Source organism: Strigops habroptila, chromosome 8 (genome assembly GCF_004027225.2).
Source record: "Strigops habroptila isolate Jane chromosome 8, bStrHab1.2.pri, whole genome shotgun sequence".
NCBI classification, from domain to species: domain Eukaryota; kingdom Metazoa; phylum Chordata; class Aves; order Psittaciformes; family Psittacidae; genus Strigops; species Strigops habroptila.
The window spans coordinates 20,417,952-20,431,735 of NC_044284.2; the positions used below are offsets into that span (position 1 = coordinate 20,417,952).

The window sequence follows — 13,784 nt, forward strand, 5'->3', positions numbered from 1 at the left end:
ACAGTGGAAATACTTATTTAAACAAGGGGTATCTTTTCACACTGGTTTTGAAGGCTGTCGTGGTTTGAGCCCAGCCGGTAACTCAGAACCACACAGCCACTCGCTCACTCCCCCCCCCCCCCCCCCTTCTTCCTCCCCCCGCTCCCGGAGGGATGGGGAGGAGAATGGGAAGAATGTAACTCCCACGGGTTGAGATAAGAGCAGTCCCGCAACTAAGGTATAACACAAAACCACTACTGCTACCACCAATGATAATAACGATTAGTGAAATAACAAGGGGAGAGGATACAATTGCTCACCACCCGCCGACCGATACCCAGCCCAACCCGAGCAGTGATCTGGGCCTTCCGGGTAACTCCCCCCGGTTTATATACTGGGCATGACGTGCTGTGGTATGGAATACCCCTTTGGCTAGTTTGGGTCAGGTGTCCTGTCTCTGCTTCCTCCCGGCTTCCCCTCCTCCCTGGCAAAGCATGAGACTGAGAAAGTCCTTGGTTGGAATAAACATTACTTAGCAACAACTAAAAACATCGGTGTTATCAGCGTTGTTCCCAGGCTGAAAGTTAAAAAACACAGCACTGCACCAGCTACTAAGCAGGAGAAAAATGACTGCTATAGCTGAACCCAGGACAGTATCCACCCCTTATTCCATACCATTCACGTCATGCTCAGATCCCACATCTCTCAGCACACCATCACCCCTGTCCCATATATACACATATATATACACCCACACCCACACACAGAGAAAGATATCGTTCCCTAGTCCATGGACCAATCCCTGTAAAATTGCTGAACTCATCCAGTCCATGATGTCAGGCTCCATCTCTTGTAATAGTCTTTCAGGGCAGGAGGGACGGTACGTAGTGTTGGGTTGTTGCCTGCTGATGATACCGCCAAACTCATCTGGTCACTGCTGAGCTCGTCTGGTTTCCTCAAAATTCATTCTTTGTTGAGGTGATGATCGGAGGGAAGTCAGGGTCAATGGCTGGTGACCTGAAGATATCTAGCTGGTGGGTTATAAAAGTGTTATAGAGCAGGCAACAGCGTACAATTGAGTTCATTGGCTGTTTTCCCCCAAAATCAAATCCCCTTGAGGTACACATCGGACTTCCCCATCTTCCCGCATTACCCACCAAGTATATCCAGGTCCCTGAGCAAAAGCAACCCCACGAGTGGGTTTGCCTTTACCTGAAGCAGGAATAACCCAGACTGTCTTCCCCAACAAATTCTTTATGTGCACCACAGGAACTTTATCCCCCTCTACAGTACGTAAAAGTTCTGATTGGGCTGGGCCAGCCCTGTTGGCAGATCCCCTACTGTTGACCAACCAGGTGGCTTTTGGTAAATGTGTATCCCAGTGTTTGAAAGTCCCACCACCCATTGCTCTCAGTGTAGTTTTTAATAGCCCATTGTACCGTTCGATTTTCCCAGAGGCTGGTGCATGGTAGGGGATGTGGTATACCCACTCAATGCCATGCTCTTTGGCCCAAGTGTCTATGAGGTTGTTCCGGAAATGAGTCCCATTGTCTGACTCAATTCTCTCTGGGGTGCCGTGTCGCCACAAGACTTGTTTCTCAAGGCCCAGGATAGTGTTCCGGGCAGTGGCATGGGACACAGCGTATGTTTCCAGCCAGCCGGTGGTTGCTTCCACCATGGTAAGCACATAGCGCTTGCCCTGGCGGGTTGGTGGGAGTGTGATATAGTCAATCTGCCAGGCCTCCCCATATTTGTACTTCAGCCATCGTCCTCCATACCAGAGAGGCTTTAACCGCTTGGCTTGCTTAATTGCAGCACATGTTTCACATTCGTGAATAACCTGGGCAATAGTGTCCATCGTTAAGTCCACCCCTCAGCTATAGCTGAACCCAGGACAAGGCAGAAGAAAAAAAAGAGACTTAACAGATTCTTCAGTTCCATAAGATCTGCATTCCTGCTTTTAAGTTAATCAGAATATGCTTTTAGTAGCCTTACATGAAACAATTGCCCGTGTTACAGTTCTTTAACAGCTTATCCCACAGGGATCAAAATAGCCTTTGCTTTAGCTGCATTGATGTCAATGCATAAGGATAGCCTCACTCTAGCTCTTTATAAAGTTATTTCACGTTTTGGTTTAGTTCTTTTGCAAATGCCTGTGCATTGTTGGTGCTACTTAATTCAGATTTTTAGATTGATTCCAATACTTTAGATACAATACATGGTTGCCTCTTGGTGAAAAGTGAGTAAAATTTTAAGGTACCTGTTTTCCATTTTTTGAAGTGATGTAGACGCCTAAGCTTCATTCACTTGCAAAATGAGCATAGCTCTGTCAAAGCCTAAAGATTTCTATTGTCCTATTCAGATTTTCCTTTATTTCTTATGCAGTCAAAGCTGTAGTAATGATGTAGCTGTAACTACATGGAAAAACTTTACTATACTATAGTATCCACTTCTCAATTAGATGCAGCTATGTTAGAATAAAAATAGAAAAATCTATGACAGTAGGAGTGCTTTTTCGTAAGTAAAATTGTATCTACACTAACAGGGACTGGAAAGCTGAAGGAAGCAGGTAAGCTGTGCTAATTAATTTCAGAATTTAAAAAAGTATATATATATCTGGTGAAGGCATTTGACCATGGCTCGGAAATTGAGCTTAGGTTTACAAGCAACAGATGAGCTGATACTGGCTTCAAGCAATTAATTAGCTGAAAGATATTTAGGTATACAAATCGTAGCTTTAGAAACCTCTATCTTATAGTTATCTCCTTGAAGATGTTTCAGTAATGCTGGTATTTAGTTCACTTTTATTTTGTAAAGATTTCTGTGAGAGTAAAATGGGTGATTTCTATACTGAGGTGCATGAAAAGGCAATGCTTTAAAATAATAGATTTATCTGAAATTGCAGAAAAAATGCAACGATATTCTGCAAGAGAAAATGAAATAAAATGAGGGACGGAAGCATTTGAATACTCTAATTTTGAAATCAAATAGTAAGGCAACATAATTTTTTATAGTCTCCTCCAATCCACAAAACCCAACCAAAGGAAGATTTTTTTTTTTTTTTTTTTTTTTTTTTTTAATCTGTTGAAAAGTAATAAAATCTGGGATAAAACAAAATGGAAGAAGAGATTTAGTAGAGGTAAAGTCACTGAGACTAACTGAGAATGTGACTGCTTTTTTCAGTGGAAGACACAATGTCTCCTTTGCTGCACAGGGGAATGAGAGCTTGGACCGCAGTGACAAATCCAAGGTCAAAAAGAAAGACTGTCAGTTTAGGCTGCTCACCTGGGACAGAGAAAAACATTTGAATTTAGATCTCCTAAATCTCAGCAAGCACTATTTTCTAGACCCTGGAGTTGCCTTCCTCCTTCAGTGAATCTTGAACTATTTAAAGAAGAACAATTTAAGAGAAAAACAGGGAAAATTACTCTCCAAATAACCTGTAATCTGAGAAATTATATTCTGAGTTACTAGTATTAAGCAAGGCAGAAAGCTGAGACTGGAGAAGTTTGAAATCCTAAAAATGTATATTGGAGAAGGAAACAGTTTCTCATATCTGCCTTTCTAACAGGGCTTCGAAATTCACATCAGCTTTCTTCAGCTTCCCCCAGAGCTTTCTTGTTATATGGTATGAGTCTGTCATGTGAAACTTGTCTGTAGTTCTATAACTTCCAAAATAGATTAAATTAAGGGCATCCTCAAAGCCCAGCATCCTCAAAAGATGGCTCACCATGACAAACTTCAAATATTCTTTTCTCATAAAATGTAATTAGTACTACGCTTTTGGTAATCTACAGAATAATTTTGACAATAAATACTAGACTAAGTAATCTATTTGTTGCTAATTTTCACTTAAATATTTTAGTTGTTTAACCAATTGCTATGACTTTTAGTTGTTTAACCAATTGCTATGACTTTTTATCTGAAGCCTTGGCCAGTTGCTGCTGTTTAGATTTGGTTCTGCTCATCCTATTCTCTTTATTTTTTTTTGTGAAGAAATAACAATGGAGTAAGCAATGTGACAGTGAATTGCTTTAACTCTTGAACCTCCAAATAACGTTGAGAATGAAATATGTCCATCGTAACCGGGTTGCACTTACAATACTTTCCATTCTTCTGCAAAAAGTATAGGTATTACAAAATGTATGCGTATTTTTTTCTTTGAAATAACCATGTGCTAACAAATGAACAAGGTAACTGTAGTTTGTCCTGGGTATTTGTACATAAGGAAGTTTTTAAATGGAATAGTGTTATTGACAGTTATCCACAGTAAATCAAAGAATAATGTCTAGAAAATACACAGTGGAGTGGTGTTTAATAAAGTTATTTAAATATTTTACTTTTCCTGTGCCTCTGGCTGTTGGCCTGATCTTCCCATTCTGGCAGATAGCTTTGGCCAGTGTGCTTCCTACTATAACAATTAAGAAAAGGAAAGATTATTGAAATACATATGTCTGTAAGTTTTTTCAAGTTTTTTAAGTTAGTATTAAAATGCTTTGGCATTTATAATTGTATAATACTACAACAACAGTACAAGAATTTTTATAACCATGTTAAAATATCTACTGTAATTTCTTTAAAAATAGGACATAGGTATTTAATTTGTAGGCTATTGACTTAGTGTGCCATTTTAGGGTTGGTTGGAATGTATAAAGGTAAAATCTTATTCTATATACACATATGTGCACTCGAGTGTTTGAATTAAATATGTACACCTGTGTATACATAAACTTACAGATAAATACAGTCATACCCACAAAATACTAAACAAAAAATTTATAGAATACTTACTGTAAAAAGTTCATCTTGATTATGCCAGTACAGAATTTGGGTAAGCATCTGCTATCTGTCTACACTTAATTTTATTGTACTGTATATCCTAGACTGAAAAATATTTATTAACGTAATTTGTAACAGATCACAACACATTGCAATCTGTTGTGCAACATAGTTCTGCTTTTTTAAGAATTAGACTTCTAGATTTGTGTATAGTTAAATCTGTAAGATTATACAGAAAATTGATCTGAAGATTAGTCAGTTGTTAGGTATTAAAGTTCAGAAGCTGAAAAGCAACGGTCATTGTTAATTTTTGGGGAGTGGTTTTGGGGGCAGTTGGCTATTTTCTTTTTCAGTTATACTTGGGATTTCCATGCTGAGGAATGGGGGGTTTTCCTGGTAGTTTTGTGGGGGTTTTGTTTGGGTTTTTTGTTTTGGTTTTTTTTTTAAGAAATGTCACTTCCAACAGTAACGTGAGAAGGCTGAAAGCATATAACCACGTTTCTTTTCTCTTTTAACAATGATTTTTTTCCCTACAATGCACTATATTCTTGCATACCATTTTGAAGGGTATGCAGCCTGAGGAACGTGTAGGAAGATGTCTTTTCTTTCACCATTTGCATATGAGTTTTGTTCTGACCTTCTTCTCACCTCTTGTTTCCCACAGATAAGAATGGAAGCAGCCTTACATGCTGATTCTCCCTACATTACTGGAGATAAAAAGAGCTTTTGAATGTACAGTACAGTGCAGCATTCACTGTCCTATTATCCCTGTAGTGGGCTACAAACATACTACTTTTAAAGCCCTCCCAGGTAGGAAGATTGTCCCTGAAACACAATGACAAGTGGTTTATAACCTCTTTTGCATTGAATCCTCATATTACCAGTGGTGTTATTTTAGCAATATGGTAGTGTATACTGTGTGTGTACATTACAGAAATGTTAATTCTGTTATTATAAAATGTTTCAGTGGTGTAATTTACTTTTCATATATTAAATTCTAGAATGCAGACTGGAGGAATGGAGGGTTTTGCCTTTAAAAAGGCAACTGCTTCACTGCAAAGGAATAAAGATTGTGTATGTCACTGTAAAATAGAATGAACTTGCACAACTGAGTAGGATGGGTTTCCTTTTAGTCACATAATAAGGGTTATTTTACAGAGTATTGTGGATATGTCTGAGAGTTAATCAAAGCTATTTTGTATGTATGCTATCAGAAATATGATTTCATATTTCCAGTTACATCCTATAATGATATATTAGCCACAATAAACATCAAAATGATAAAATTTGGTTGGCTATATTTGACATTCAAATGTAGATGTTAAGCCTTTATTCAAACTTATTTACTGTTACTGCTACTTATTTACTGTAGATGAGATATCAACAGTATACAAACAAGACTTGAAAAAATATAGAAATGATTGGTGTAGGCCTGCGTTAGGTTGTCTGGAATCTGAGCCTTAATTTGAAAATCAATTATGAAAGTGAATGCAACTCATTGGGAGTTACAAATCATAGAATCATAGAATGGTTTGGTTGAAAAGGACCTTAAAATCATCTAGTTCCAACCCCCCTACCATGGGCAGGCACACCTCACCCTAGACCATGTCACCCAAGGCTCTGTCCAGCCTGGCCTTGAACACTGCCAGGGATGGAGCATTTATGACTTCTTTGGGCAACCCATTCCAGTGCCTCAGCACCCTCACAGTAAAGAACTTCTTCCTTATATCTAACCTGAACTTCTCCTGGTTTAGTTTGAACCCATTACCTCTTGTCCTATCACTACAGTCCCTAATGAAGAGTCCCTCCTCGACATCCTTATAGGCCCCCTTCAGATACTGGAAGGCTGCTATGAGGTCTCCACGCAGCCTTCTCTTCTCCAGGCTGAACAGCCCCAACTTTCGTAGCCTGTCTTCATATGGGAGGTGCTCCAGCCCCCTGATCATCCTCTCGAATTTAAAATATGCATTTAGACATTAAAATACTGGAGAGATGTAAAGTAAAACTCATGTTTACATATGTAAACCACTGTTGTCAGATCTAAGACTTGTAATAGTAGCTTTAAGTCTGTGTTCTTCAGCCAATATATGCGAGTAGTCTTCTGTGGCTTGTTGACAGTTAACTCAAGGCTTGCTTTTCATTTTCCTTTTGTACATGCCAGTAGAAAAAATAAGACTCTGTGGAGTGTATTTTTTTATATACATGTGTGTTTATAAATGTACACCTCTCTAATCTCATTTGTCAGCTTTATCAGTGTGTCAGGAATCCTCCTATACATATAACAATGTAAAATCCTCACTTTTCTCAATGAAATGGCAGATTAATATTACTAAAATTACAAGATTATTTTTTCAGTGTTGCCAACAACAACAAATGAATCCTACTGTTGGCTTGGAGCATGGTCTTTGCTAACAACCTGTGTGAAGGAAGAGACATGATTACGACTTTCCTGTCCTGTAGACCCAGCTGTGACGGCAACAAAACAAGAGTCAATATTAAAAGCTAACACACTGATCAAGCACAGATGTAATGTTTTAAGAGAACTCTGGGAAAATGATCGATAGGCAGCACCTCTTGTTCTCCATCACTTCATAGCTACATCATTTACTGTTCATGTTAACCATTTGTCTCAGTTGCATGCTTTGTAGCACAGGCTTTCTTTGCTTTTTCTGACTCTGAAAATGTGAGTTGAATGGTACTTCTGGAGAGCTTTTTCCAGAGTTTTCAGGGAGTCTAAGTGCTGAGCTTTCGACTGTCCTATTCATTTTGATTTTAACAAAATGATAAAATGACGGTTTAACTTCTAATAGTGCCACTTTTGAACACCTGAGCTGTTGAATGGGTATTTCTACTTAAACACATAACTCCTGATGAACTGTCTCTGCGACTAACTGAAAAAACAAAAAGAGAATGTTTATGGGTTTGCAGGTTGAAGTGTCATTAAACATGCTTTGATTTCTATGAGCAATTTGCACACGGGTTGGGAACATTTTCTTTGTATGTAAAAACATTTCACACTTGTCTAGGTGCATTATGGGATGTTTATTGTTCTTTGAAGCATGTAGTAGGGCTGCTGGTAATGTAACAGTGGTCTGATCTCTTATGATAACTTTGTTTTGGGAATGTAGTAATATTTACACAATTGGAGTCCTGAATCTTAGCAATGTATTTATCTCATGGTACTTGATATTAATTTCTTTTTCATTTTTTCTTTTTAATTCTTCGACAATTGTAGGTAAAAAGGTGGAAAGTCTCACTTAGGAATGAATTTGGTGAATCAAGACCTGGAGAAATTGAAGAATCCCAGGAGGACTTTTGGCTGATTCATCTCTTCATAGTAAGATGACAATAGTTATTACCTATTTGCTACGGCATATAATGGAATAATCTAGCAATATTGATCTCTAGTAACTTTCATGAAAGATATGATTGCTTTGGCTAATAGGCATTTTTTTGCATGAATTTACTAATACAAATTAACATATGAATACTGGAAAAACAAAAAGACATGACAGTAAATGTAGGATAAATACCACCAACATTGATAGTTTCATTATAAGACAGTGACAGAGGTATTAGTAACAAAAATAAGACAGAAAACAGTATTTTTATTGCTAATAACTCAGTTCTTAAAATGCTCAGAGCTAGCACATTTGTTTTTATGGCCATGTCATGTGTCACCTGGATTTCCAATCTGATTTAACATGACACCAAGTGCAACAGGTACTTGGGATTCTAGAAGTGCAGCATGACTGTAGGAGCATACAAACAGAAAAAGGAAGTCATTAGGAATGCCACTAATTAAACCTGAAAATGTAGATTTATAGAGCTGTTTTCCAACCTGTTCCTGATAGACTGGCCACTGAGAACATCTGAAATAGTTATGCTTTTTCCGTTTCCCCGAAGTTCTATGAGACTATATATCGCAAGTAGTTACTGCTCTGCATCACATAATCTTGGTTCTCAATGATGGGTTAGTTTTAAGAGATTTCATGTCACAAGGTATGGTTGGTCGTGGCTCATAGACGTAAAAAATCTAATTACAGATGTGACTTCATATTTATCCTATTTTTACGATGAACTCGAAAGATGTCATTTCCAAGTGAAGTCCTGTTTCGTTTATCAACAGCTCTGGTAGACACCATCTTATTTACACCTAGGCAGAGGAGGTCTCCTTTCCCAAGAAGTATATGAATCTCAGGTGATAGGTGAGCGAGTAGAACTTTGCTCAAGAGTATATACCTGGTTTTGAGAGTGAACTTCATTTAGGGTCAGAAATAAGACCAACACATGTTTCCTATGCTTTGCCTATTAAAATCTAACACTTCCTACAGCACAATCAAGAGATTTTTAGCCCTGATAGGTTAATATGGTCTGCTTCTCTATATTTATATTTGTGTTTCTGATCCCCATTATAACTTTCATAACAGACCAATTTCAAGTGAATTTGATTGAAATAACTTTTCTTAGGCAGTTGGGTGGGGAACTGTGGGTGACTGCTGTTAGTGCTGTATTGATGGAAAGACTCCACATTCTCAGCTCTCGCTACTGGATATATGCACAAACCATGAGAAAAATTTCAATCAGCACTCAGAGTCCATAATAAAACAAATCTTTAATTCAAAGTTATTACTACTTGTTTTGACTAGGAGGGGTTAGCTTGGGTTTTTTTCCTCATTACTTGTAGCGTAAGATTTTCCTGTGGCATTTGATATTAATATAACATCACAATAAAACATCTGGTTTATATTACCGGAGTGCAATGATTCAAATAGTTAAATAATTGTTAACATGCAGTTCTCTACTGTTATCCTGTGTATTTTCAGTACATTACAAATAAGATCTGCCTGCTTTTTCATGAAAAGTGTTACTGGTAGTTCAGTTTTCTTATCCAACAGGAAGTACTGAAAGCCACAATTGCCATTCTTTCCTAGCCTTTAGTCATTTCTTCCTCCTTAAAATTATCTTTAAAATTATACATGGGGTTTTCCCTTTGATTTTTAGTAAAATTTTAATATAAAAGTGGTTTGTTTTCAGAAAAAATGCTAACATAAATAGAAGTATTACAACTATAAATTACTGTGTTTGTGAGAAGTTGTACTGTTATATTGATATTATTTCTGTCCATAGCTCTTGCTGTTCCACACAATCAGATGTTTTTACACCTCCTTCTCACCTCCTGTTAAGAGAAGCTTTGCTGCTGTTCTCATAAGTACTCACAGATTTATTTTTTTCTATAATTCTCCACGGATATATATACACACTGGAATAATATTCTAGTTGTCCTTACTGAATTTTTTGTCAAATGAGGGTTCAAACAAAAGACTCTTCGCCAGACCCATGGTTTGCTGCTAAATATTGGTACACCGCTATCAGCAAAATGTTTACCTGTTGTTAAGTATTAATGTTTCCTGTTGTTATCTCCTAGTTCTCATTCATAAGATTTTATCTGTTTTCACCTGGTTGGAGACTTCTAGAGACAATTCGGGGGGTTTTATAAAAAATAAATTAAAAAAAATGAAGGGACTAGACTGTTTCCAGTGGGCATGGGAAGAATTAGTCCCCCTGCAAATAAAACATTTTATCAATATCCCATACAGGCATTTGAAGCATCCAGTTGAAAACTGAAGAAGTTTTATAATAAACATTAAGATTTTATTATATTTCTATTAACTACCATAAAGCTGTAAAGATCTGTGTTTGTTTTGAGATATTTTCTTTTCTTTTTTCAGACAGCAAAGTAAAGTATCATTAGTTTCTTTTCGTAATCTCAATGAAGCCAAGAGGACAGGGCAAGATTTTGTATATGGCTAGATTTTTGTTATGGTTTTCTAAAGATGGCAAATTAATTGATGATACTGTCGGGCAAGAGAAAAGAGGTCTATTTACATTTTTGGATGTGTGAACAGTCAGTCAGTCATCAAGTAGTATCTAGCACTCGTAGGATGAATATTTCACAGAAAACCTGAAGTTCAATATACTTCCGCAGTTAGTCCATCATAAGCTGCAGATACATTTATAAAGCAAGATAAATACAGCTAAATATATTTTTAAATAGCCAAACCAGGTCACATTATTATTTCTAGAAATAATTTTCAAGGAAAACTCAAGGAGCTACAAATACTCATGTAGTAGCCTGCTTAATCATTCAACGTTAAATAGATGCACACTACAAACATTTTCATTGTCATTCTTAGCTTGTGAAGATTTGGATCATTCTGATGTATCAGCTTGAATTAGATCAGCCAGACAATTATAGTTGACTGTGTAGATCATTTTTGTACTTGCATAAGGAGTTTGAGAAAAATTACTGAGATGGCGTGGAAAGTAAAAAGGCAAATGAGAGCCGACAGCAAATTGTTTGCGCTTGCACTATCATATAGCAACAGAAAAGAAAGCTCGAACAATATTGGGCCATCTACCCAAAGACATGAAGGAAGATACGGTTATAGCTTCCTTCTACATAATTACCTTAGAGATATTTGGAACAAAAAGAGAAGAAAAAGTCTTAATATCTTAACTGTAAAATCTCGTCATTTGGAAAGCTCTTTCAAATGTGTTGCACATAAGCTTGAGGTTCGTAACTAATCTTACAATATATTTTGGAAGGGAAATTGCTGCATCAAAATTGGATGCACATACTGCCTATAGTCAGTATAGTTTCAACTTCCATGATTCTGGTTCTCCTTTTATGACTTTAACATACATGAGAAGATAGACTCTAGTTGCTTAAAAAGAAACAAAAAATGGTAATTCTGCTTCAAATTTAAAATTTGATCCCCACTGAGTCCCTGTATGAGGGGAAAAAAAAAAAGTCCTTTACCAATCTGGATGACTGCATTCGTGTCATCAGATCTTAGGAAACAGCATGCAGCTCCAAAATTTACCACTGGTCATTCATTAGAAGTGTAGCAAATCAGATTCAGGATCGCATTTTATAATGAACTAGTGTTTTTATTAGAGCACTTTGATAAAATGGATAAATGATCTGAAAAAAACAGTGGTAAATTCAAAAGACCAGGTTGGGCACTGGAGCAGGAATAATTGACTGTACGAATGTAGGATAGGGAGTAGCTCACAAAGTGAAGCTACTTTTTTTCTATAGAAAAAAATTGGCATTGTATTGGATCACAAAGTGAATGAGCCAAAAAATATCATATCAGTGTTGAAGATAACTGTCTTCAATTTCGTTTTAGAGGTTTAATTGTACCTCCATGAGATAAGAAGCAGAACTGCAGGGACTTTTAATGTCAGAGCCATCATTATTTTCCCCAAAACATACAACTGAGGTATTTTTTTTCCAGTCATTTTACTAACCTCCTCCTGAGTAAATTGCACACTCTTTATGTAAATAAATGTATATGTATGTGGAAAAGTGGACAAAATGGATCTGGGCAAGTTTCAGTTCAGCCTTGCTGCTGTTTTAATGTTCTTGAGCTGGGACAAGTTTTTGCTGTATACTGGACAATGTACAGTCTTTTAACTAAAGCTATGTTTTACTGCACAGGCTTTCCTGATGCCACTAGCAGCTCTTAAGATGAATTGAAATACTATGTATTACTAATGTTCAATATAAGATATTATATGTTATTTTCTCTAGAAAACATAAAAAGAAATTCTGATTTTTTTCAGATATATCTGAACAATGTGGGATTATTGTGAAGAAATTTCAGGCTTTTACAAATCTGTTGTCCCTTGGGTTTCTTCGTGGGTTGTTGTTCTTTTAATCACAGTTCAGATTGCTATAGTGTTTGGTGCCAAAGTTCTGGAATATGTCCTCAATCTGTGCCGAGGTAACTATGACTTCCTGGAACGGCTTCCTGTCCCATTGCTCCTGTACATCATTTCCTTTCTGGAGCTTGAAGGTATTGCCAGGCTTTCTCAAGTGTCAAGCAGATTTGAAATGGTAAAAAAAAAAAAAAAAAAAGAAAATTAAAAAAAATATATAAATTATTTTCAGATTGTTAGCTCTTCTGTGCAGCATGTTGGTTTTGACTCATGTTAAATATAATCATCAATATGTCTGCTTTACTTAAAGTTTGAGACAATAAATTGATCATCTGTATACAAACAAGTGAATGGGTGCAATAAAAATTAGATCTTAAAAAGGCAGTTAGAGAGACTGTGCTTATCCTGCAAAATTTTGTTGCATATAATAAACACAATGATCCAGATAATTCCATTGTAACCCATGGTTGAGTGTTATGCACTACTTCCAGGATTAAGTATTTGAAATGTAAAATCTATGCTTTGCATTATGATTTGTATTCTTGTAATATCTAGAAACTTCAACCACAGACCAAGAGCCCCTTATGCTAGACTCATTAACAAACAAAAAAGTCATTGCCATTCCTGGAGAGCTCGTGTTTTAAGTCTTTGACAAAAGACAGGAGCACAAGGAAAGAGATTTTTTCAAGGGTTTTTAGACCTCATAGCAAGGAACTGTAAGAAATGCAGGAGGCTGATTGGAGCTAAGGGTGGCCTCTCAGTGCTGAATGAGGGGTAACAAACTGGCAGGGATAGCCAGGAAGTCACAGGAGAATGAGGGCCAATCTGTTAGTGCAAAAAGAGAAAAGTCATAGGATAGCTTAGGCTGTGTTGGAAAGGTCGTCTGTTCCAGCTTCCTAGTCTGCACAGGGTCAGGTAGTCGGAGGGATGGAAAGATAGTATGTTCAAAGCTGTGATCTAGGAAGCTCATTTCTGTGGGTCCGAATTTACCTCAAAATTGCATTTTCTGTCCCACTCAGAGCCTGACAAACGGCTGGTGCAGTAACTCAGGTAGGGGGAGAAAAGGGTTTTAACTTAGGAAAATAGGAAGAGAAGCATACAAAAGAGAAAAACAGCTTGATTTTTATCTCCAGGGCTGCTGTAGGAGCCTAGAATGAAGCCTGTCAAGTTATGGGTCGTACGGTTACTGAAAACATAAGTAATGGTGAGACCTCAGGAGGAAGATAAAAACAGGTTTAGTCATCCTCAGTCTGATCTGACACCTAGATACTCCCTGAAAGACTTCAGAGAGACAGATT

The 13,784-nt window shown here is 37.1% G+C and overlaps 1 protein-coding gene across 4 annotated transcripts in view; it reads left to right on the forward strand.

Moving 5' to 3' along the window:
• LOC115611563 (atherin-like) overlaps positions 1-13,784 on the forward strand; it is a 46,892-nt gene that overhangs the window by 14,707 nt on the left and 18,401 nt on the right. Inside the window, exons 2-3 of one of the 4 annotated variants that reach the window (XR_003992620.1) lie at positions 5,423-5,568; positions 7,994-10,256. Coding sequence is in view for 1 of the 4 variants with exons in the window: in XM_030494695.1 (XP_030350555.1) it covers positions 7,994-8,095 (102 nt within the window). In the remaining 3 variants the exon portion in view is untranslated. Of the gene's footprint in view, positions 1-5,422; positions 5,569-7,993; positions 10,257-13,784 lie in introns of those variants that run through there. The other 3 variants (XR_003992621.1, XM_030494694.1, XM_030494695.1) reach the window with 3 other exon arrangements.